General features: G+C 41.1%; 3 protein-coding genes across 3 annotated transcripts in view; 2 read left to right on the plus strand and 1 right to left on the minus strand.

The window, feature by feature from the left end:
- LOC145861045 (guanylate kinase) lies at positions 1-13977 on the plus strand. Its single transcript, XM_082962399.1, has 8 exons — positions 1-63; positions 4556-4671; positions 6246-6287; positions 6757-6853; positions 12178-12316; positions 13288-13372; positions 13513-13598; positions 13930-13977. The coding sequence occupies exons 2-8, from the start codon at positions 4560-4562 to the stop codon at positions 13975-13977; spliced, it is 609 nt and encodes a 202-aa protein (XP_082818525.1). The 5' UTR covers positions 1-63; positions 4556-4559.
- On the plus strand, positions 13934-25223 carry LOC106574006 (guanylate kinase). Its single transcript, XM_045697342.2, has 8 exons — positions 13934-13973; positions 14134-14249; positions 14477-14518; positions 21026-21122; positions 21470-21608; positions 23249-23333; positions 23664-23749; positions 24203-25223. The coding sequence occupies exons 2-8, from the start codon at positions 14138-14140 to the stop codon at positions 24236-24238; spliced, it is 597 nt and encodes a 198-aa protein (XP_045553298.2). The 5' UTR covers positions 13934-13973; positions 14134-14137; the 3' UTR covers positions 24239-25223.
- The window catches only part of LOC106574005 (obscurin), a 56879-nt gene continuing 55861 nt past the window's right edge, over positions 25211-26228 (minus strand). The window contains exon 70 of the mRNA XM_014149500.3: positions 25211-26094. Within this exon, the coding sequence (XP_014004975.3) occupies positions 25914-26094 (181 nt within the window). The 3' untranslated portion in view covers positions 25211-25913. The remainder of the gene's footprint in view (positions 26095-26228) is intronic.

The raw sequence follows: 26228 nt of genomic DNA on the forward strand, positions 1-26228 counted from the left end.
CCTCCATCCCAGTCACTCTGAGACACCTCCTCTACAGCCACACAGTACTGCCACTGAGAGAAGGTAAGACAAATATACAACTTTAACAATGCAGGACAGACATAGCTAATATACTGTAGGACAGGCATAGCTAATATACTGTAGGACAGGCATAGCTAATATACTGTAGGACAGGCATAGCTAATATACTGTAGGACAGGCATAGCTAATATACTGTAGGACAGGCATAGCTAATATACTGTAGGACAGGCATGGTTAATATACTGTAGGACAGGCATAGCTAATATACTGTAGGACAGGCATAGCTAATATACTGTAGGACAGGCATAGCTAATATACTGTAGGACAGACATAGCTAATATACTGTAGGACAGCCATAGCTAATATACTGTAGGACAGGCATAGCTAATATACTGTAGGACAGGCATAGCTAATATACTGTAGGACAGGCATAGCTAATATACTGTAGGACAGGCATAGCTAATATACTGTAGGACAGGCATAGCTAATATACTGTAGGACAGACATAGCTAATATACTGTAGGACAGACATAGCTAATATACTGTAGGACAGACATAGCTAATATACTGTAGGACAGGCATAGCTAATATACTGTAGGATAGACATAGCTAATATACTGTAGGACAGACATAGCTAATATACTGTAGGATAGGCATAGTTAATATACTGTAGGACAGACAGATAATATACTGTAGGACAGACATAGCTAATATACTGTAGGACAGGCATAGCTAATATACTGTAGGATACACATAGCTAATATACTGTAGGACAGACATAGCTAATATACTGTAGGACAGGCATAGCTAATATACTGTAGGATAGACATAGCTAATATACTGTAGGATAGACATAGCTAATATACTGTAGGATAGACATAGCTAATATACTGTAGGACAGACATAGCTAATATACTGTAGGACAGACATATCTAATATACTGTAGGACAGACATAGTTAATATACTGTAGACAGACATAGCTAATATACTGTAGGACAAGCATATCTAATATACTGTAGGACAGACATAGCTAATATACTGTAGGACAGGCATAGCTAATATACTGTAGGACAGACATAGCTAATATACTGTAGGACAGACATAGCTAATATACTGTAGGACAGGCATAGCTAATATACTGTAGGACAGGCATAGCTAATATACTGTAGGACAGGCATAGCTAATATACTGTAGGACAGGCATAGCTAATATACTGTAGGACAGGCATAGCTAATATACTGTAGGACAGACATAGCTAATATACTGTAGGACAGACATAGCTAATATACTGTAGGACAGACATAGCTAATATACTGTAGGACAGGCATAGCTAATATACTGTAGGATAGACATAGCTAATATACTGTAGGACAGACATAGCTAATATACTGTAGGACAGGCATAGTTAATATACTGTAGGACAGACAGATAATATACTGTAGGACAGACATAGCTAATATACTGTAGGACAGGCATAGCTAATATACTGTAGGATACACATAGCTAATATACTGTAGGACAGACATAGCTAATATACTGTAGGACAGGCATAGCTAATATACTGTAGGATAGACATAGCTAATATACTGTAGGATAGACATAGCTAATATACTGTAGGATAGACATAGCTAATATACTGTAGGATAGACATAGCTAATATACTGTAGGACAGACATAGCTAATATACTGTAGGACAGACATATCTAATATACTGTAGGACAGACATAGTTAATATACTGTAGACAGACATAGCTAATATACTGTAGGACAGGCATATCTAATATACTGTAGGACAGACATAGCTAATATACTGTAGGACAGGCATAGCTAATATACTGTAGGACAGACATAGCTAATATACTGTAGGACAGACATAGTTAATATACTGTAGGACAGGCATAGCTAATATACTGTAGGACAGGCATAGTTAATATACTGTAGGACAGACATAGCTAATATACTGTAGGACAGACATAGCTAATATACTGTAGGACAGACATAGCTAATATACTGTAGGACAGGCATAGCTAATATACTGTAGGACAGGCATAGTTAATATACTGTAGGACAGACATAGCTAATATACTGTAGGACAGGCATAGCTAATATACTGTAGGACAGGCATAGCTAATATACTGTAGGACAGACATAGCTGTATACTTTTCGAGAAAAGGGTTCCAAAAGGGTTCTTCGGCTGTCCCCATAGGAGAACCTTTTTTGGTTCCAGCTACAACCCTTTTGGGTTCCGTGTAGAACCTTCTGTAGAAAGGGTTCTACATGGAACTAAAAGGGTTCTATCTGCAACCAAACATAGTTCTTCAAAGGGTTCTCCTATGGGACAGGGTTCTCCTATGGGGATAGCCAGGTTCTAGATAGCACCTTTTTTTCTAAGAGTGCAGGGTAGCAGGGACATACCTAGAGTACATCAAGCGGTCTGTCTTTAGTAATCAATTTAAACCGGAACTTACTAACTATACTAGTGTTTATGGACTCCATATAGATGTTTTGAAGTCAGAAACAGGTGATGTTATTATTCATATTTGGAGTAGCAACTTGTAAACAGTTTGTATGTTATGGTACTGTCCTTCAGTGTTCTTTTGTTGCTGTGCTTGGATATATACGTTTTGTGCGTAAGTAAGATGCACCTAAATATTGACAAAAGTTATACAATGATTTGGTATAATATCAGGTACCTACATGCAGTACCAGTTTTGTTGTCTTTGGGAAGTTGTGTCCTTTTAAGGGGTAGGCAATAAACCCTTTACTTAATTATTCAATTATGGCCAATAATCCCATAGCACTTTTCACCAAAAAGCCCAGCTACGGTCAGCAGACAGGAATCTAGGTTGTGATGGTTTAATGGTCTATGGATATTTTAGAGTGGATTCTGGTATCCCCTCCAATTAAATAAGTCAATCCGTTTGACAGTCTTCAGTGTGCTATACCCATGCAACATCATTGAATTTTCAGGACCACATTGATATAGAGAGTCAACCAGGACTCAAAATAGGTCAGACTGCCTGATTAGGCATTGACTCTAATGTCAGCAACAATGTCATTTCACCAATAGAATGAAGAGCGATCCGCCTGTCACCTCGAATGTTTTGCTACTGCTGATTGACTTGAAATTCGCCTATTTGAACATGGTTTATATCTGGAAATGTCCTTATTGTCAGAGTCACAATAAACCAACCAATGTGACTTTCTGCATGCAGATATATGGTCTTGATGCAGACATACAGTGTTGACGCAGCTCAGTGCCGGGTGTTCCATTTGGCCCAGTTTCTATTAATCAACCTCATTGGCCCGGATTGACTTAAGTAAAAGACGAGCATGGTACTTGTCTGTACTGGACCGTGAAATCTATTCCTAATCCCTTTTACAAAGTCCTATCATCCAATCTGCTTCATCAAAGTGCATTCCTACTTATTTATGAATTTTCTATAACCATAATGTTGGTTTCATGGAAGAATTACATAATTCCCATAGTGCTAACAGAGTGTTATTAGAATGGCAGCACATGCATGAGCTACATTATAGAAGTGATTATAACCGTCTGCTAGATTAAACAGTCAGGCAATTTACTGGATATTCTCTTCAGGTTTCTGTGGGTGTTGTGTTTAACCCTTTAACGTCTTGACACTCTCGATGTGTGGTCCTTGTGTGGTCCTGATGTGCAGTCCCATGGCTGTCCCCCCATATATCATTGTGCCGTAGCCGTAGCCATTCAATCAGATTAGTTTATTCCCTGGATCAGTGGATTAGCTCTAGCGCCTGGGACCGAAGGGAGAGCTGCTCAGCTATAGGCTCGCTAGCTGGTTACCCTCCAAGCACTCTAAACAGATTGGCTCCTGAGAGTGGAGTTAGCCAGAATTAATCTGGGCAGGAGAGGGTTATTTTGAAGGTTACAGAAGAAAACCTGATAGTGCTTGATTCCCTTTTGTTTGGTATATCTGTAACTGTTTTGGTAGTGTCAGGCTAGACAGCAGTAGGCTACTGAAAGTGAAAGGCTACACGCACCAGTCTTCAGACTTCAATGAGAGTTAGACTAACACTTTGACGTCAAGGCATCGGAGTTAATGAGTGGACTGGTGCAGCCAATACAGATCTCCTAGGTAATCCACTAAAACAAAAGCACAAGATCCATGTAGAGGTCAAACTAAAACTGCACTGTTTACGTATAAGTATCTAGTACATAGCTTTCTCAGAAATCAGTAGTGGAAAGATTTGTTTACATACATACCTAAAAAACTGTATAAAGGCATTGTTCACCCAAATTACAAAATTGCATATTGGTTACCCTATAAATACTCTTTGGACAAAGAGAGAGAGTAATGTCTTTTTTTCTGTTTACCTGGCTGCTTGCACAAATGCTAACTTTAGCATTTTTGTCCAAAAGTTAGCATGTTTTAATTTAATGCCCAAATGACCCAAAAATGTTTAGCAAATGTATAGCTAAATGAACACTATGTGACAGTATGAAAGGTTTTTCACTGTATCTTTCATTGTACTTCCTCTCTCCCTCTCCTCCAGTGTTATGGAAGGACCCAGGCCGGTTGTTCTGAGCGGCCCCTCAGGGGCAGGGAAGAGCACTCTTATGAAGATGCTACTGAGGGATTATGATGGAGTCTTCGGCTTCAGCGTGTCACGTACGTTTGTGTTTCTGGCTCCTACCCCAATATCCTGTCTGGGAGGAAGTGGGACAGCACTAAGCCCTATCTATCGGTACTCTCAGCCTTATCAAACTCTAGGCCAAGTTTGTCAAAGGATTTTGATGTGGGATAGCTCTGTATCCAATCCATATCCAACCACAATTATAACTAGTTATGGTTCTGCTGACTGGTACGAGACAGGGATGTCCTCTATCTCCATTCCTCTTCTTGTTGGCTGCAATGTAGACCACTGAACACTACAGAAACGGCATACCTTTACGGTCGGCTGGCATGTCTTTGAATGCACATCTTTGAGGTTGTTGTTAGCCTTCCTTATGACCAGGAGTTGATGATGGATGTTGATGATAGATGTCGATGATGGATGTCAATGATGGATGTTGCTGACGGATGTTGATGATGGATGTTGATGATGGAGGTTGATGATGGATGTTGATGATGGATGTTGATGATGGAGGTTGATGATGGAGGTTGATGATGGAGGTTGATGATGGAGGTTTATGATGGATGTTGATGATGAATGTTGGTGATGGATGTTGATGATGGAGGTTTATGATGGTTGTGGATGATGGATGTTGATGATGGATGTTGATGATAGATGTCGATGATGGATGTCAATGATGGATGTCGCTGACGGATGTCGCTGACGGATGTTGATGATGGAGGTTGATGATGGATGTTGATGATGAATGTTGGTGATGGAGGTTTATGATGGATGTTGATGATGGATGTTGATGATGGAGGTTGATGATGGATGTTGATGATGGATGTTGATGATGGAGGTTGATGATGGATGTTGATGATGGAGGTTGATGATGGATGTTGATGATGGATGTTGATGATGGATGTTAATGATGAAGGTTGATGATGGATGTTGATGATGGAGGTTGATGATGGATGTTGATGATGGATGTTGATGATGGAGGTTGATGATGGATGTGGATGATGGATGTTGATGATGGATGTTGATGATGGAGGTTGATGATGGTTGTGGATGATGGATGTTGATGATGGAGGTTGATGATGGATGTTGATGATGGAGGTTGATGAATGGTGTTGATGATGGATGATGAATGTTGAGGCTGTTGGATTCGACAGTTTGAACATTGAAATATTAAATAAATGATAGAGAAGAAGCATAGAATATCTGTAGAAAGACAGATAGCTGTGGAATGTTTTGGAATGTGTTGGGGGACGGGAGCAGACCACCATGTTGATACAGGAAAGACAGATGGACATCTGTGGATTAGATGAAAGAGGGGTTGAGGTCAGGAGGTGAGGACAGATTCTCATCAGGGAGTTATAAAGGTTTGGTATCCTGTTTCCCTTTTAACCCTCTTCCTGTAGAACCATAAATGTAAGGATTAGAGAGAGGGAGTGTCTTAAGTAGGATGTATATAACTGTGATGGAGAGAAATGTTTTGCTGTCTGAATTACAGCTGTACAGAACCTTTGGGAAGAATTAAACTTGGTTAAAGCTTCTCTAGTGTCCGTGGGTTATTTACTCTGAAAAATAAGAACCTAACAGATGCTCACTGAATGTGTCCTTACAGATACAACACGGGACCCACGTCCAGGAGAGGTAGATGGCAAAGGTACAGTAACATTCTCTGACTCATAAACACAGTGTCACGCCTGCTCCCGCTCTCCCTCTCTGGCGCTCGAGGGTGCCAGACTTCCCTTCATTACGCACACCTGTCACCATCATTACGCTCATTAGCGCTCACTGGACTCACCTGGACTCCTTCACTTTGTTGATTGCCTTCCCTATTCCTGTCTGCGCCCCCGTTTGTTCCCTGTGTGAGCATTAATGTCATTACTATGTGTTCATTTCCAGACGCTGTCTTGTCCTGTTCCATGTCCATTGCTAAATTAAATGTTCACTCCCTGTACCTGCTTCTCGTCAACCAGCGTCAATCCTTGCACACAGATCATGTCAGTAAACCAAGAAGGATATCAGTGATGCTCTCCTGGATTTGAATCAAGCTGGTTTTGTAACTTCAAATCTGCTTTCAAGCCTGATTGACAATGAATTGATCATTCTCCTCTCCTGTCCATTTGAAGATTACCACTTCTCAAACAGGGAGGCTATGCAGGAGGATATTGATGATGGGAAATACATTGAGAATGCTGAGTTTTCCGGCAACCTGTATGGAACAAGGTAGAGTACATGTTGATAACCTGTTGACACCAAAATATCTTACATGTAGGGTTGCAAATTTCTGGTGATTTTCCCAAAATTCTCAGGCTTTCAAAAAATCCCAGATGGAGGATTCCTGGAATCAGGAGGGACTAACCAGGAAATACAACTCTCCAACCTGGATTTCTGAAAAATGTTGGGAACATTACTGGAGTTTTGGAACAGTATGCTAGTTGATTGGGTTTTATGTTGCCCTACCGGTGATATTGATACATCAAAATGAACAATCAGAGTATTTGCTCCACTGGTGACTAGAATCCAGTAGGGTATTCTCCTGTCATGGCTTTGTAAAGATATCTTTTAGTGCTGGTCCATTAATACCTGGATTAGCAAAGAGACAGGCCGGGGACAGAATGACCTTTATCCTCCATTATACACTGCATTCAGAAAGGGTTCAGACCTTTTCCCCTTTTCCACATTTTGTTATGTTACACCCTTACTCTAAAATGGATTAAATTAAAAAATGTTCCTCAATCTACACACAATATCCCATAATGACAAAGCGAAAACATAATTTACATAAGTATTAAGACCCTTTGCTATGAGATTAGAAATTGAGCTCAGGTGCATCCTGTTTCCACTGATCATCCTTGAGATGTTTCTACAACTTGATTGGAGTCCACCTGAGGTAAATTCAATTGATTGGACATGATTTAACTACAACATTTTCAGACAAGATAGAACGGCCAAAGGAGCGGGTGTTGCAATCTACTGCAGAGATAGCCTGCAGAGTTCTGTCCTACTATCCAGGTCTGTACCCAAACCATTTGAACTTCTACTTTTAAAAATCCATCTCTCTAAAAACAAGTCTCTCACCGTTGCCGCCTGCTATAGACCACCCTCTGCCTCCAGCTGTGCTCTGGACACCATATGTGAACTGATTGCCCCCCATCTATCTTCAGAGCTCGTGCTGCTAGGTGACCTAAACTGGAACATGCTTAACACCCCAGCCATCCTACAATCTAAGCTTGATGCTCTCAATCTCACACAAATTATCAATGAACCTACCAGGTACCACCCCAAAGCCGTAAACATGGGCACCCTCATAGATATCATCCTAACCAACTTGCCCTCTAAATACACCTCTGCTGTTTTCAACCAAGATCTCAGCGATCACTGCCTCATTGCCTGCATCTGTAATGGGTCAGCGGTCAAACGACCTCCACTCATCACTGTCAAACGCTCCCTGAAACATTTCAGCGAGGAAGTCTTTCTAATCGACCTGGCCCGGGTATCCTGGAAGGATATTGACCTCATCCCGTCAGTAGAGGATGCCTGGCTATTTTTTTTAAATGCCTTCCTCACCATCTTAAATAAGCACGCCCCATTCAAGAAATTTAGAACCAGGAACAGATATAGCCCTTGGTTCTCTCCAGACCTGACTGCCCTTAACCAACACAAAAACATCCTGTGGCGTTCTGCATTAGCATGGAACAGCCCCCGTGATATGCAACTTTTCAGGGAAGTTAGAAACCAATATACACAGGCAGTTAGAAAAGCCAAGGCTAGCTTTTTCAAGCAGAAATTTCCTTCCTGCAACACAAACTCAAAAAAGTTCTGGGACACTAAAGTCCATGGAGAATAAGAACACCTCCTCCTAGCTGCCCACTGCACTGAGGATAGGAAACTCTGTCACCTCCGATAAATCCACTATAATTGAGAATTTCAATAAGCATTTTTCTACGGCTGGCCATGCTTTCCACCTGGCTACCCCTACCGCGGTCAATAGCACTGCACCCCCCACAGCTACTCGCCCAAGCCTTCCCCATTTCTCCTTCTCCCAAATCCAGTCAGCTGATGTTCTGAAAGAGCTGCAAAATCTGGACCCCTACAAATCAGCCGGGCTAAACAATCTGGACCCTTTCTTTCTAAAATGATCTGCCGAAATTGTTGCAACCCCTATTACTAGCCTGTTAAACCTCTCATTCGTGTCGTCTGAGATTCCAAAAGATTGGAAAGCAGCTGCTGTCATCCCCCTCTTGAAAGGAGGGGACACTCTTGACCCAAACTGCTACAGACCTATATCTATCCTACCCTGCCTTTCTAAGGTCTTTGAAAGCCAAGTCAACAAACAAATTACCGACCATTTCGAATCCCACCGCACCTTCTCCGCTATGCAATCTGGTTTCAGAGCTGGTCATGGGTGCACCTCAGCCACGCTCAAGGTCCTAAACGATATCGTAACCGCCATCGATAAGAAACAATACTGTGCTGCCGTATTCATTGACCTGGCCAAGGCTTTCGACTCTGTCAATCACCACATCCTCATTGGCAGACTCAATAGCCTCGGTTTCTCAAATGATTGCCTCGCCTGGTTCACTAACTACTTCTCTGATAGAGTTCAACGTGTCAAATCGGAGGGCCTGTTGTCCAGGCCTCTGGTAGTCTCTATGGGGGTGCCACAGGGTTCAATTCTTGGGCCAACTCTTTTCTCTGTATACATCAATGATGTCGCTCTTGCTGCTGGTGAGTCTCTGATCCACCTCTACACAGACGACACCATTCTGTATACTTCTGGCCCTTCTTTGGACACTGTGTTAACAACCCTCCAGATGATCTTCAATGCCATACAACTCTCCTTCCGTAGCCTCCAACTGCTCTTAAATACAAGTAAAACTAAATGCATGCTCTTCAACCGATCGCTGCCCGCACCTGCCCGCCCGTCCAGCATCACTACTCTGGACGGTTCTTACTTAGAATATGTGGACAACTACAAATACCTAGGTGTCTGGTAGACTGTAAGCTCTCCTTCCAGACTCACATCAAACATCTCCAATCTAAAGTTAAATCTAGAATTGGCTTCCTATTTCGCAACAAAGCATCCTTCACTCATGCTGCCAAACATACCCTCGTAAAACTGACCATCCTACCTATCCTCGACTTCGGCGATGTCATTTACAAAATAGCCTCCAATACCCTACTCAATAAACTGGATGCAGTCTATCACAGTGCCATCCGTTTTGTCACCAATGCCCCATATACTACCCACCACTGCGACCTGTACGCTCTCGTTGGCTGGCCCTCGCTTCATACTTGTTGCCAAACCCACTGGCTCCAGGTCATCTACAAGACCCTGCTAGGTAAAGTCCCCCCTTATCTCAGCTCACTGGTCACCATAGCAGCACCCACCTGTAGCACGCGCTACAGCAGATATATCTCTCTGGTCACCCCCAAAGCCAATTCCTCCTTTGCCCGTCTCTCCTTCCAGTTCTCCGCTGCCAATGACTGGAACGAACTACAAAAATCTCTGAAACTGGAAACACTTATCTCCCTCACTAGCTTTAGGCACCAGCTGTAAGAGCAGCTCACAGATCACTGCACCTGTACATAGCCCATCTATAATTTAGCCCAAAGAACTACCTCTTCCCCTACTGTATTTATTTATTTAGCTCCTTTGCACCCCATTATTTCTATTTCTACTTTGCACTTTCTTCCACTACAAATCTACCATTCCAGTGTTTTACTTGCTATATTGTATTTTCTTTGCCACCATGGCCTTTTTTGCCTTTACCTCCCTTATCTCACCTCATTTGCTCACATTGTATATAGACTTATTTTTCTACTGTATTATTGACTGTATCTTTGTTTTACTCCATGTGTAACTCTGTGTTGTTGTATGTGTCGAACTGCTTTGCTTTATCTTGGCCAGGTCGCAATTGTAAATGAGAACTTGTTCTCAACTTGCCTACCTGGTTAAATAAAGGTGAAATAAAAAATAAATACAAAATTTGGAAAGGCACACACCTGTCTTTATAATGTCCCGCAGTTCACAGTGCATGTAAAAGCAACAACCAAGCCATGAGATCAAAGGAAATGTCTGTAGTGCCCAGAGAAAGGACTGTGTTGAGGCACAGATCTGGGGAAGGGTACCAAACATTTCTGCAGCATTGACGATCCTCAAGAACACAATGGTCTACATCATTTTTAAATGGAAGAAGTTTTGAACTACCAAGACTCCTCCTAGAGCTGGCCGCCCAGCCGAATTGAGCAATCGGGGGAGCAACCTGATGGTTACTATGACAGTGTTCCAGAGAACCTATGTGGAGATGAGAGAACCTTCCAGAAGGACAACCATCTCAGCAGCACTCCACCAATCAGGCCTTTATGGTAGAGTGGCCAGACGGAAGCCACTCCTCAGTAAAATGTCAGCCCGATTGGAGTTTGCCAAAAGACACCTAAAGACTCTCAGACCATGCGAAACAAGATTCTCTGGTCTGAAGAAACCAATGTTGAACACTTTGGCCTGAATAGCAAGTGTCACATCTGGAGGAAACCCGGCACCATCCCCATGGGGAAGCATGGTGGTGGCAGCATCATGCTGTGGGGTTGTTTTTCAGTGGCACTGACTGGGAGACTAGTCAGGATTGAGGGAAAGATAAACAAAGATCAAGTACAGAAAGGTCATTGATGAAAACCTGCTCCAGAGCGCCCAGGACTTCAGACTGGGGTGAAGGTTCACCTTCCAACAGGACAATGACCCTAAGCACACAGCTAAGACAACGCAGGAGTGGCTTCGGGACAAGTCTCAGAATGTCCATGAGTGGCCCAGCCAGACCCCATACTTGAACCCAATCGAGCATCTCTGGAGAGACCTGCAGCAACGCTCCACATCCAACCTGACAGAGCTTGAGAGGATCTGCAGAGAAGAATGGGAGAAACTCCCCAAATACAGGTATGCCAAGCTTAAAAATCGAATCAAATCAAATTTTATTGGCCACATACACATGTTAAGCAGATGTTATTGCATCATACCCAAGAAGACTTGAGACGCTGCCAAAGGTGCTTCAACAAATTACTGAGTAAAGGGTCTGAATACATTTTTATTTAAATTAATTTAGAAACATTTCTATAAACCTGTTTTTGCTTCGTCATTATGGGATATTGTGTGTAGATTGGTGAGTGAAAAAAAAAGATTTAATAAATTTTAGAATAAGCCTGTAATGCAACAAAATGTGGAAGAATTCAAGGGGTCTGAATACTTTCTGAATGCACTGTACATATCAGGATAGCACTTGATAGCACACAGAACTCAGCACCTGCAGTGTCACTCTTAATCTGAACCTCTGAACCCTGATATTAGCTTTTGGTGTTATGATTAATGTTACTATCCTCTTACCCTAGCTATTCTGTAGCATTTGAGGAATAGTCACTGGTCTAATGTCACTCCCCATCCCCTTTTATAAGCCCATTGTACATATGTAGGTGGAAAGGTGCGTTCTTGTGCTGTTCAATGGGATCCTGAAACAATTAATGAGCATCATTTATGTTGTCTATTTTCTACACAGCAAGTCTTCTGTAGATGACGTGAGGGCCAAGGGCCTCATCTGCATCTTAGATGTGGAGATCCAGGGAGTGAGGAACATCAAGGAGACTGATCTGGACCCCATCTATGTTTCTATCCAGCCCCCCTCTATTGAGATCCTGGTAAAGTCCAATTCAGAGTTCAGAGCTGTCATAGTCCGCATGGTCCATTAGAAAACATTTACGAACTCATTTGATATACTCTTATTGAGGTGCAGATATATGTCACAATGGAATAGACTATCGTGGCTCTGCGTCCGTAAACTATGTAACTAGTCAACAATCATACAACGCAGAGAGTTTTACTGTATTTTGGCGTTTCTTAAGGTTTTGAGTTTGGACCCCTATTATTTTCTCTATATGATAATAATCCTTAGACATGTCAACCCAACCTGGTCTCAGAGCATTTAGTAAATCCGAGCCACTCAATTTAGTATATGTTATGTTTATTTTGGTATGTATTAGTTTGTGGATGTCTATCACCAATTTCATATATGTTCCGAATTATAATTTGTATCATATGTAATGAATTTGCATAACATACAATATGTTATGAATTAGAAAAATTCACTATGTTATGATTTTGCAAAATGTATGATATGTAACGAATTCTAAATAGGTAGGTAGCTGACTAATGTTAGCTAGGCTAAAGGGTTAGGGTTAAGGTTGGGAGTTAGGTTAAAGGGTTAAGCTTAGGGTTAGGTGAAGGGCTAGCCAAAAGGGTTGAAGTTAGGGGAAGGGTTAGCTAACATGCTAAGTAGCTAAAAAGTATTAAGTAGTTGAAAAGTTACTAAAATGCTAAAGATGTCAATGGTGAGATTAAAACTCGCAACCTTTGGATTGATAGACAGTCACGTTATACACCCACCTATCCACCGCGATCAATCTACATACTTTTGTTTTTTGCGTAGGTAACCATAGGTCTTATGTAACCATACCAAACGTAACATAGCATACTAATTTCAGTGTCCTGGATTTCCGTTGACTATGTTACGTCTAGTCTATAAGACCGGGCTGGTCATCCTTGAGGTCGTGATATGAGACTCTTGAAATGTACAAATTGTAATACATTTGGGGACCATTGATGTTTACAGGAAAAGCGTCTGAGGGACAGAAATACTGAGACAGAGGAGAGTCTGCAGAAGCGTCTGGAGGCAGCGCGAGTTGACATGGAGCTCAGTAGGTCCCCTTTACTGTCCTATGTAGACATGGCCATACTACAAATGTTTGGAGAATATGGATGGAACAACACATTATCCATGCTATGCCTTTAACAATGATTTGAGAAGAGCTTTCATAATTTATCACTTCTATTTCAGGCAACGAGCCAGGAGTGTTTGACGTGCTTATAGTCAATGATGACTTAGAGGAGGCGTATGACAAGTTGCAAAGTGTTCTTATTGAGGTGAGTCTGAAGAGGATTGTTGTCTGCATGTAGTATGGGGACAAAGTATAATTCTCTAATTGTCAGTCAGTCGGTAGCAGTGGAGGCTGCTGAGGGGAGGACGGCTCATAATAATGGCTGAAACGGAGTTAATTGAATGGTATCAAACGCATGGAAACCATGAGTTTGATGTATTTGATATCATTCCAAATATTCCGCTCCAACCATTACCACAAGCCCGTCGTCCACAATTACGGTGCCACCAATCTCCTGTGGTCGGCAGTAAGTGTTGAGTCATATTTATGTGATGGGTTTGTAACTACACTTAATATTCTTATACTTGTCTCAACAGGAAATAACGAAGGTTCAGTCGACCAAGAAAGAAAAATGCAATTCGTAAGAAGCAATTTGTTATTATGCATATCACAGCCACACATTTTTAATAGAAAACTAGTTAGTTCAATTGAGAACAAGCTTTCACTATTCAATGTAAAGTATAACTTTTCACATGCTTAATGTTTTTCACTTTATTCAACCCTCCTCTCCCTCTCCTCAGTGTTATGGAAGGACCCAGGCCGGTTGTTCTGAGCGGCCCCTCAGGGGCAGGGAAGAGCACTCTGCTAAAGAAGCTGCTGAAGGACTACAAGGGAGTCTTCGGCTTCAGCGTGTCACGTACGTTCTGTGACACCAGATGTAGTTTCCAGCAGTAGGGCAGCAGTATCTATCCCCGCTGGTGCGACTGGACCACGAGGAAGACCAATGAACAATAAAGAAACCATATACAGTTAGGGTTGTCTTGCATAGCATTTACAGGTTGAGGTTATTGATATCACTCTGTATCATATGATCACAGAATAGGATGGATGTTGAATTGATGCTCACTGAATGTGTCCTTACAGATACAACCCGGGATCCACGTCCAGGAGAGGTAGATGGCAAAGGTACAGTAAAATGTTTTCAGTCAAAACACAGAAACATGTCAGTAAGCCCAGAAAGATATCAGTGGCGCTCTCCAGGCCCAGAATGAAGCTTCCATCTTTAATAAGAAATGCCTACTGTATGAACGCAGAGACTGGAATTCAATATATTACATTTTTACATTTTAGTCATTTAGCAGGCACTCCAAAACAGAGATAGCTAGGTGGGACAACCACATGTCATAGTAAGTACATTTTTCCTCAATAAAGTAGCTATCAGCAAAGTCAGAGCTAGTAAGGGGGGGTCAACTGCGAGTGTTACTTCACGAAAGGCATTACTTTATTATTTGGGTGGGTAAGGAGAAGGTGTGATGGGGTGCTGTGGGATTATTTAACGGTGTTTTCACATACAGTCCTCTTTAAAGTGAGCTGGGGTAAAAAAGAACATAAAACGAAAGGACTCAGTTCTCTTTGTATTCACACTGCCTTTGAATGAGGACTCAACTCGTTTGCCAGTTCACTTCCCCTAGTTTGTGGACCGAGTCCTCTTTGCATTCACATTGCTATGTTTAGAAAGGAGCCAAGATCTTTTTCCTACATGCACTCTGGATTTTTACAAAGTGCAGGACAAGCCATTCAATCAGAATTGGTTATTGGACTGTAGCTAATAGATTACAATTATGTCTCATTTTAATTAAATGCAATCTGAAGATACTATTAACATGCACATTTGTTTGCTAACAGAATAAATAGCAATATAATGTTGTAATTGAAATTGTACAGGCTACTGCCCCTTTAAGAGCTAGAATAGATTTTGTACCCTATGTTGTGATTCTCACCAAATAGGTTGTCTTCTCACACTATTCCTAACCCCACAATCAATAAACAGTTTATGAAGCTCTCTTAGCCTATAGTTCACATTTTGCGAATAAATAATCTGAACAAAAAAATCCACACATTTTGGAATTTCTGTGCATCCTTGACAATCGCTAATCAACATCCAACAACCACACTTTTTTCCCCCTGCGAACCTGCACATCATCTCTCTTTTGTGGCACCAATGTGAGGGGTTATGGCAGGGAAAACGGTGTTGCTGTAGTCTAGTGTGCGGTGCAGGAATAATGACAAGCGAACCTGGAGAGTTTTGCATTCACATTGGGAACCGGACCGCGGAATTCAAGCGAATTTCCCTCATTAAAATGCAAATCAATTTATAACATTTTTGACGTGTGTTTTTCTGGATTTTTTTTGTTGTTATTCTGTCTCTCACTGTTCAAATAAACCTACCATTAACATTATAGACTGATCATTTCTTTATCAGTGGGCAAACGTACAAAATCAGCAGGGGATCAAATACGTTTTTTCCCCCTCACTGTAACAAGGGTCTGTAGTGATGCCTCTAGCACTGAGATGCAGTGCCTTAGACTGCTGCACCATTCGGGAGATGTTCAATCAGGTTGAAGTCCGGGCTCTGGCTGGGCCACTCAACAACATTCAGAGACTTGTCTCGAAACCACTCCTGTGTTGTCTTGGCTGTGTGCTTAGGGTCGTTGTCCTGTTCAAAGGTGAACCAGTCACCCCAGTCTGAGGTCCTGACTGCTCTGGAGCAGGTTTTCATCAATGATCTCTCTGTACTTTGCTCCTTTCATCTTTCCCTCGATCCTGACTAGAATCCCGGTCCCTGCCGCTGAAAAACATCCCCACAGCATGATGCTACCACCACCATGCTTCACCGTAGGGATGATGCCAGGTTTTCTCCAGACATGATGCTTGGCATTCAGGCCAAAGAGTTCAATCTTGGTTTCATCAGACCAGAAAATCTAGTTTCTCATGGTCTGAGAGTGTTTAGGTGCCTTTTGGCAAGCTTCAAGCAGGCAGTAATGTGCCTTTTACTGATGAGTGGTTTCTGTCTGGCCACTCTACCATAAAGGCCTGATTTGGTGGAGAGCTGCAGAGATGGTTGTCCTTCTGGAAGGTTCTCCCATCTCCACAGAGGAACTCTGGAGCTCTGTCAAAGTGACCATCAGGTTCTTGGTCACCTCCTTGACCAAGGCCCTTCTCCCCTGATTGCCAAGTGGCCAGCTCTAGGAAGAGTCTTGGTGGTTCCTAACTTCATCCATTTAAGAATGATGGAGGCCACTGTGTTCTTGGGGACCTTCTATGCTGCAGACATTTTCCCCTGATCTGTGCCTCGACACAATCTTGTCTCAGGGATCTACAGACACTTCCTTTGACCTCACGGCTTTGTTTTTGCTGTGACATTTACATTTCAGTCATTTAGCATAAGCTCTTATCCAGAGCGACTTACAGTAGTGAATGCATACATTTTGTTTTTATTTTTTTCATACTGGTCCCCCATGGGAATCAAACCCACAACCCTGGCGTTGCAAACACCATGCTCTACCAACTTAGCCACACAGGACCATGCACTGTCAACTGTGGAACCTTTTTATAGACAGTTGTGTACCTTTCCAAATCATGTCCAATTAATTTAATTTACCACAGGTGGACTCCAATCAAGTTGTAGAAACATCTCAAGGATGATCAGTGGAAACAGGATGCATCTGAGCTCAATTTCGAGTCTTATAACAAAGTGTTTGAATAATTGTAAATAAGGTATTTCTGTTTAGTTTTTTTGCTAAAATTGCAAACATTCCTAAACCTGTTTTCGCTTTGTCATTATGTGGTATTGTGTGCAGATTGCAGAATTTTTTTTTATTAATACATTTTAGAAAAAGGCTGTATCATAACAAAATTTGGAAAAAGTCAAGGGGTCTGAATACTTTCCGAAGGCACTGTAGAGTTGAAATGTATTCCCTTTTTAGTTTTCATCCCAACATTATAATTTATATACATCACAGAAGACCGAAAATATAAAAACCCTTTGACATGGAAAAATTTAAATAATGTTTATTTATTATGAACAATTTTAATAACGTTCCAATTCAATGTATCACAATTCCAGTGGGTCAGAAGTTGACATTCACTAAGTTGACTGTGCCTTTAAACAGCTTGGAAAATTCCAGAAAAGGATGTCATGGCTTTAGAAGCTTCTGATAGCCTAATTGACATAATTTGAGTCAATTGGAGGTGTACCTGTGGATGTATTTCAAGGCCTACCTTCAAACTCAGTGCCTCTTTGCTTGACATCATGGGAAAATCAAAAGAAATCAGCCAAGACCTCAGAAAGAAATTGTAGACCTCCATAAGTCTGATTCATCCTTGGGAGCAATTTCCAAACGCCTGAAGGTACCATGTTCATCTGTACAAACAATAGTGCCCAAGTATAAACACCATGGGACCACGCAGCCATCATACTGCTCATGAAGGAGACACGTTCTGTCTCCTAGAGATGAACGTAATTTGGTGCGAAAAGTGCAAATCAATCCCAGAACAACAGCAAAGGACCTTGTGAAGATGCTGGAGGAAACAGGTACAAAAGTATCTATATCCACAGTGAAACAAGTCTTCTATCGACATAACCTGAAAGGCCGCTCAGCAAGGAAGAAGCCACTGCTCCAAAACCGCCATAAAAAAGACAGACAACGGTTTGCAACTGCACATGGGGAGAAAGATTGTACTTTTTGGGGAAATGTCCTCTGGTCCGAAGAAACAAATATAGAACTGTTTGGCCATAATGACCATCGTTATGTTTGGAGGAAGAAGGAAGAGGGGGGCAGCAGCATCATGTTGTGGGGGTGCTTTGCTGCAGGAGGGACTGGTGCACTTTACAAAATAGATGGCATCGTGAGGATGGAAAATTATGTGGATATATTGAAGCAATATCTCAAGACATCAGTTAGGAAATTAAAGCTTGGTCGCAAATGGGTCTTCCAAATGGACAATGACCCCAAGCATGCTTCCAAAGTTGTGGCAAAATGGCTTAAGGACAACAAAGTCAAGGCATTGGAGTGGCCATCACAAAGCCCTGACCTCCATCCCATAGAAAACTTGCGGGCAGAACTGAAAAAGTGTGTGCGAGCAAGGAGGCCTACAAACCTGACTCAGTTACACCAGCTCTGTCAGGAGGAATGGGCCAAAATTCACCCAACTTATTGTGGGAAGCTTGTGGAAGGCTACCCGAAACGTTTAACCCATGTTAAACAATTTAAAGACCATGCTACCAAATACTAATTGAGTGCATGTAAACTTCTGACCCACTGGGAATGTGATGAAAGAAATAAAAGCTGAAATAAATCATTCTCTCTGCTATTATTTTGACATTTCACATTCTTAAAATAAAGTGGTTGTCACATCCTGACCATAGTAAGATGTTATTCTCTATGGTAGAGTAGGTCAGGGCGTGACAGGGGGTGTTTGTCTGTTTTTGTATTTCTATGTTCAGTTTCTAGTTTTGTATTTCTATGTTCGTGTTGTTTGGGTTGATCTCCAATTGGAGGCAGCTGATCCTCGTTACCTCTAATTGGAAGTCATATTTATGTTGATGTTTGTCCCACCTGTGTTTGTGGGTGATTATATTTTGAGTAGTGTGTTTTCTTTCTGCGTCACGGTTTGTTTTTGTGTTTCAAGTATTAGTGTATTGCATTTCAGTTTCACGTTAAATTAAATATGTGGAACTACGAATACGCTGCATTTTGGTCCGATCCTGGTGATCCTAACTAACCTAAGACAGGGAATTTTTACTTGGATTAAATGTCAGGAATTGTGAAAAACTGAGTTGAAATGTATTTGGCTAAGGTGTATGTAAACTTTTGACTTCAACTATATAAAACCTGGAACTTCCAGCTTTTCTGTACCTACAGACCTCCATCACTACCTTGTTGCCCTCTTTTGTACGAACACAACCTTCACACCCTCTTCACCTACATATCCCAGCCTACTCCATTCCGACTGACACTGAAGCTCCCATGCTTCTTAACTCAAGTGAACTGCACCAGTGGCTCTCCAAATGATCCCCCTATAAGATACAACAATAAACATTATTTGTTGTGCCTTTTTTTTCTCCGTAGGCCTGTTCTGTCTGCCTATGCTTCTGGGGGCTACATTACTTCCCCTAGCAGACGTCCTATCGTCTGTTTCATCTGCAGGTGTAGCTATCTCCTCTTCATTTTGTGTTCTATCCAACCAAGTCTAAATGCCATTCACAAAAACATTGTGAAGAGAGAGTGATGGGGGTTACTTTCATCTTCACAGTATAGAGTGACCAAACTAAACAATACCAAGTGCATACTAGTTATGGTAAAAATACATCTAATATTCTCAGGAATACAAATGTCAGTTTGCACTTTGTGGTAAAAAGCTTTTGAAAATAGCCCCCTGTGATTCCTCCGTGGATCTCCTCTCCTGACCCCCCCCCCCCCCCAGAAAATAAGTTGTCACATCCATAAAATGTCTGTTACTGTATGTACCCACCATTAGCATCACAACATTTTGTTGAGATTGATAGGCTTCATAGTAAAGCCTTTTGTTTGATATTTGATATACTCCAGTTCAGTAATATTAATTGAAAGTATGGATCATAGCTGCCAGCACAACCTGGTCCTGTTGTCAAGGCAGATATCCTTAGGACTGTTCTATTCATTTGATCAATACATCTATGTGATTTCCTACGACTTAAGCAACAGTTTTTGAGGAAGATAGATGTTTGATGTTTTCTATTTCCCCCCAGGAATATGGATAATGGAGAGTTAAAGCTTGATATCTTCTTCAGTTGAGCTCTAGTTTTATATATTTAGATTTTATAAAATAACGCAGTAACTGCACTACCAGGACTATGAGCTTTGCTGGATTCAGTCTATAGTGATTGTCTATTATTTTTTATTTTGTTGTTAGAAAGCATTACTAGCATTTTCACCTTTATTTACATCTATGCAATCTTTTTTTCCCAGTGAGACATCTGTTTTACCAGGACATATTTGAATGTGCTGTGATTCCTTCTCAATCTGAACACACCTGTCATGTTGCAATGCTAATGTGTATGTGTTGATATGAGTAGCTGTAGGTTCATTATGATGTCCTTGTTGAAGTGATTGTGACAGGGTTGTCCTGTGTTCCCTACAGCCCCCCCCCCCCCCCCCCCACCCCTCCCCCCCACTGTATTAGGTCCACTGTGACATTGTAGAGGAATAATATAATCCCAATGGTAGGGGACAGTAATGTGTTAGTTTGATGTGTGCCCTGTACACCCTCTCTCCTTCTAAACTGTTATATACTGTACTGTGTTCTATACTGTGTATATATACTGTTCCTCTTGCATCCAGACAGCGTGTCTTTTTTGCCCGCTTCTAATCACCTTCCACATTTTATACTTGGGGGTCATTCATTGTGTGATTTGCTTCTAGTGATGTCAATGTTAATTTCCCTAATTGCTTGTAATGATGTGAATAAAAATGTCTCTATCTACCCATACTTATCCTTGCATTTTTTTCTATATCACCCTTTTTTAGTGCCTGAATACTAATCATTATACATCTATTGTACCCTGTAAATTTACCCTTTATTCATTTGAGAGAACTCCATCCAGCCTGACTGATTACTAACTGTTTCTTCTTCTCTCCTGTCTGTTTCAAGATTACCACTTCAGAAAAAGGGAGGCTATGCAGGAGGATATTGACACGGGAGAATTCATTGAAACTGATGAATTTTCTGGCAACCTGTATGGAACAAGGTAGAGTACATTTTCTGAACTTTTGGTTTGCACCAAAATGTCTCACAGTATTTTTTTGTTTACCTTTTATTACACTAGGCAAGTTAGTTAAGAACAAATTCTTACTTACAATGACAGCCTAAGAACAGTGGTTTAACTGCCTTGTTCAGTGGCAGAACGACAGATTTTTACCTTGTCAGCTCGGGGATTCGATCTCGCAACCTTTCAGTTACTGGACCAACTCTCTAACCACTCGGCTACCTGCCGCCCCTATGTATTAATCCGTGATAATCAGTGGTATAATTTTCGGGTTTGTTTGGTGGAATCGTGGATGCAATTAAACATAGCTATGTTTGTTTTCTCCACAGTAAGTGTGCTGTACAGGATGTGAGGGCCAAGGGCCTCATTTGTATTTTGGATGTGGATATTGCGGGAGTGAGACACATCAAGGAATCTGACCTGGACCCCATCTATGTTTCAATTCAGCCCCCCTCCATTGAGGTCCTGGTAAGAGTCCACAACCATACATTGCACAGCGTTCTTCTACTGCAAGGTTCCGCAACAGGTGACAAATTCGGCCCGCAAGCAATATTATTTGGCCCCTCAAAGTTTAAGTAAAAAAATAGAAGAAATCTGTTGTTGGACAAAGGAGACTGTAAAATCACCAGAAATTCAGCTAATGATTTTAATTTATAAAATCTGTTGCCAACTATCCCCATGGATAAATTGAAAGACATATGTGATTGTGTCTCAATGTAATCAATGTATTAAATTATGTTATTGTGAAATACATAATATATTTGAGATTATTTGTGGCCCATTTGTAGTGTACAAATTATTAGGGGTTCACAGCATAGATTGGCCACTTTTTTGCTAATTTGGCAGACAGAAACTAGAGGCCATGAGTAACTTAGTCAAAAAGAATGGAACCAATTGGCTCATAGGTATTGCTGTTGTAAGAAGTCTTACTTAAATCCTGATATCCGCCTCCCCGTTTGACCTGAAACTGTGTATGTAGGTGTCTTTCCTCATGTTGAACAAATTTGCCTCAAGGACCCATAAACACCAGTCTCAACGTCAACAGTGAAGAGGCGACTCCGGGATGCTGGCCAGTGTCTGTGTTCTTTTGCCCATCTTAATCTTTTCCTTTTATTGGCCAGTCTGAGATATGGCTTTTTCTTTCGGAACTCTGCCTAGAAGGCCAGCATCCCGGAGTCGCCTCTTCACTGTTGACGTTGAGACTGGTGTTTTGCGGGTACTGTTTAATGAAGCTGCCAGTTGAGGACTTGTGAGGCATCTGTTTCTCAAACTAGACACTCTAATGTACTTGTCCTCTTGCTCAGTTGTGCACCGGGGCCTCCCACTCCTCTTTCTATTCTGGTTAGGGCCAGTTTGCGCTGTTCTGAGAAGGGAGTAGTACACAGCGTTGTACGAGATCTTCAGTTTCTTGGCAATTTCTCGCATGGAATAGCCTTAATTTCTCAGGACAAGAATAGACTGATGAGTTTCAGAAGAAAGTATTTTGTTTCTGGCCATTTTGAGCCTGTAATTCGAACCCACAAATGTTGATACTCCAGATACTTAACTAGTCTAAAAAAGGCCAGTTTTACTGCTTCTTTGATAAGCACAACAGTTTTCAGCTGTGCTAACATAATTGCAAAAGGGTTTTCTAATTATCAATTAGCCTTTTAAAATGATAAGCTTGGATTAGCTAACACAACGTGCCATTGGAACACAGGAGTGATGGTTGCTGATAATGGGCCTCTGTACACTTATGGAAATATTCCATAAAACATCTGCCGTTTCCAGCTACAATAGTCATTTACAACATTAACAATGTCTACACTGTATTTCTGATCAATTTGCTGTTGTTTTAATGGACAAAACATTTGCTTTTCTTTCAAAAACAAGGACATTTCTAAGTGTCCCCAAACTTTTGAACGGTAGTGTATATTAATAATTATGTTCCGGATAAAAAAAAACATTTGCAAAGAAAAAAGCAGCCTGTGGCTGAATCTAGTTGCCTACCATTCTTCTACTATGCAGTTTAACTTTTTGCATGCTTGCTAGACCTGAGATGGCCACATGGAATGTTTGTTCTTGAAATGTATAAACTGAAAATGCTTGTGGAACATTAATGTGTACAGGAAGAGCGTCTGAGGGGTAGAGCGACGGAGACGGAGGAAAAAATCCAGAGCCGCCTGGAGGCAGCACGGATTGACATGGAGGAGTGTAGGTTCACCATACTGTCCTATGTAAACATGGAGGAGTGTAGGTTCACCATACTGTCCTATGTAAACATGGAGGAGTGTAGGTTCACCATACTGTCCTATGTAAACATGGAGTGTAGGTCCACCATACTGTCCTATGTAAACATGGAGGAGTGTAGGTTCACCATACTGTCCTATGTAAACATGGAGGAGTGTAGGTCCACCATACTGTCCTACGTAAACTGGTTTTAAAACTACAAATGTTTGAGGGATGTGAATTGAACTAAGGACAGTCCATTACATGCCGTTGACAATGAGTTTTCATTTTTGTTTCTTCACTCTTCTGTTATAGGCAACGAGCCTGGATTGTTTGACATTGTCATTGTCAACGATGACTTGGATGAGTCCTATGAGAAGTTGCAAAGTGTTCTTAAGGAGGTGAGTCTGAAAAGAAGATGGCTGTATAAAGACAAGATACAGGAGGTATTGACTAGATACAGGAGATATTGACTAGATACAGGAGGTGTGGATGACTAGATACATGCATTCCATGTTGGAGAAGAGTTTGTATGTTCTATAACTATCTATATATTTATATTAACATGTCTTTCTCAATGGGACATGTTGGATAGCCGTTCAAGGCAAAACCTGCAATTTAAAATTTCATTTTAAGAGTTTATTGGTTATTACACAATTTGAAAAAGGACTATGTAATTACAGATCCCCTCGCTGAAAGTTATTTCTCATGTTTAATTACTCATGATCTATTTTATGTTATTACAAGTCCTTGTTCCAGTATGTAACTAATATCTTTTGTAATTTCACCTTTGTATTACCATGTTAAGAGCTCCAACCCAAATGTTGAGCACGTTCTACTCCCCTCCTCAACAGGAAATAATGAAAGTTCAGCAGGGCATCAAGTCGTAAGGAGCTACAGTACAGTGTCCCAGTCTTCCTCTTGCCTGGTACCTTACAGGAGATACATAAACCAACATTTGACACCAGCTAATTTCGATTTAGCCACCAAAGGAAACGTTCTGAGGGTTGCCATATGACGACTGTGGGGATTTCCACAGAAACGCATACTACCGAATGCACCTAAGACTCAAGAAGATGGTCTAAAACTCTTAGGTTGTTTTCCACATTCATTCAGTCTGTCATTTATGAGGATTTTTGAGTAAGACAAAGGGACATTTGAAAGGTACGTGTAGAGTATACAGTCGATACAGTTAAAAGTTAACGTCTACTTCATACCTTACTGCCAACTGGGTTTCAGCCATGTAGACGAATAGAAACCACTGCCAAAGCCAATAGACCTCCGTTAATTCAGAGTTTTGTGGTTATAATCTAAAGGTTTGACAATATACTTAACATGCCCCTGACTTGACATTTGTGATGAATGCCCTTGACATGTGCGATGGCCATCTCGCATACAGTATGATGGACAAACAACCCGAGAAGTAGTAAAACAAAAGTTGTGCATAAAACGGTGTCTTAGCTGTGAAATGTCATATTAGCGGACTAGCTTTGAGGTAAACACTGCTATGTCTTCATCTTAATCTAATTATATTCTTATTGGTCAAATAGTAAAACACCATTCTGTGTTCTGTAGTCTCATTTTTCTCCCTTGGTTTTAAGCAATGATAGTGTAGTCTGAATGATGTTACACCAAATGTAAGGATGTGTATGGTGGGGTGTTATACTAATTGAACAGTATTTGTGGATGAATATGTAAGGACCAAAGCACTCAACACACAGCTTTCATAGGTCAAATGTCAGACCTGTGGTTGTCAATTTAACTCGCAGGTCAATTACTGTAGCCATCCATCTGCAGAAAATAAAATGTGTGTGTCTTGTAGTGTATACTTTTGTATGCAATGGAGATAGACAAATAAAAAGTACTTACCACTCATACTGTTTAATTTGTCTTTCAGTGCATACATCACCGGTCACAAGGTACAGGAATACTCAATGAAATCAAACGATCATCAAAAATTCTTAATTTACTCATGATCTTATTCTCCATTTCTACAATATAACAAGACAATTGAAAACATGTAAAACATTGCCTTAGTGTAAATATTTCACTCCTAAATATCTATACAGTGTACACTTAAAAACCTGTCTATATGTATCTCCCGATAGGGATTTCAACATTCCTCTCTTTGTGAGACAAAGCTTTATGCTGGTAGGGGCCCTTGCTATGCTTTGGGCACATGAACCCTCTGATCTGTCGCTTTGGCTAATAAATCACAATCTACAAATCTAGCTCATGAAATATTAACTTTTGTAATGTCCAATGCCGCAAACTCAAAGGAACAATGTTTTCAAGTTTTCAAACTCGTGCAACTGTATTTGCATAAAGCATCTAACTAAACATTTCCCTGATATCATGACACTGTAATTCAACCAAAGCCAAACTCATTCAGACAAACACTTAACAAAACTTTAGACAGCCATTAATACATACATTTGACCAGTCTCCATTTTAGGTCAACATTTGTAAGATATCACATATTTGTGACCAGGATCTGGGCTATGAAGAGATATCATCCAAGTCCAGTTCATGTTGTATTTCATAACAGTCTACTGGAAGAGCAGATCAATGGAAGAACGGGCCTTGCAGCTTGGTGCGGACCTGGTCTCGTTTCACCTCTCTCTCCTTGAGGAAGGCCTGCAGCTTGTCGGTGGAGAAACACAAGATGGAGTCTCTGTGTTTGGAGGGGGCCCGCTCACCCCGTACCCACGGGATCTGGAGGCACTCAGCCGCTGAGGGTCTGGCCCTGAGGAAACACATCGGAAAAATTCCGAAATGGTTGGTTCTGGTTGTTGTAACGTTAACACTACCAATCAATTACCCCTCAATGAAACAACTTTGGGTGTACCTTGACGATCTCAAATAATAAGTATAGAACCT

This window comes from Salmo salar, chromosome 16, assembly GCF_965601325.2.
Source record: "Salmo salar chromosome 16, fSalSal1, whole genome shotgun sequence".
Lineage (NCBI taxonomy): Eukaryota > Metazoa > Chordata > Actinopteri > Salmoniformes > Salmonidae > Salmo > Salmo salar.

Excerpts from the sequence above, each read along its gene's own strand:
- LOC145861045 (XM_082962399.1), top strand. The coding sequence starts at position 4,560 with ATGGAAGGACCCAGGCCGGTTGTTCTGAGCGGCCCCTCAGGGGCAGGG. Across the intron at positions 6,854-12,177 it reads GGCAACCTGTATGGAACAAG|CAAGTCTTCTGTAGATGACG; the intron begins GTAGAGTACATG and ends TTTTCTACACAG. Across the intron at positions 13,599-13,929 it reads TGCAAAGTGTTCTTATTGAG|GAAATAACGAAGGTTCAGTC; the intron begins GTGAGTCTGAAG and ends TTGTCTCAACAG.
- LOC106574006 (XM_045697342.2), top strand. The coding sequence starts at position 14,138 with ATGGAAGGACCCAGGCCGGTTGTTCTGAGCGGCCCCTCAGGGGCAGGG. Across the intron at positions 21,123-21,469 it reads GGCAACCTGTATGGAACAAG|TAAGTGTGCTGTACAGGATG; the intron begins GTAGAGTACATT and ends TTTTCTCCACAG. Across the intron at positions 21,609-23,248 it reads CCCCCTCCATTGAGGTCCTG|GAAGAGCGTCTGAGGGGTAG; the intron begins GTAAGAGTCCAC and ends TAATGTGTACAG.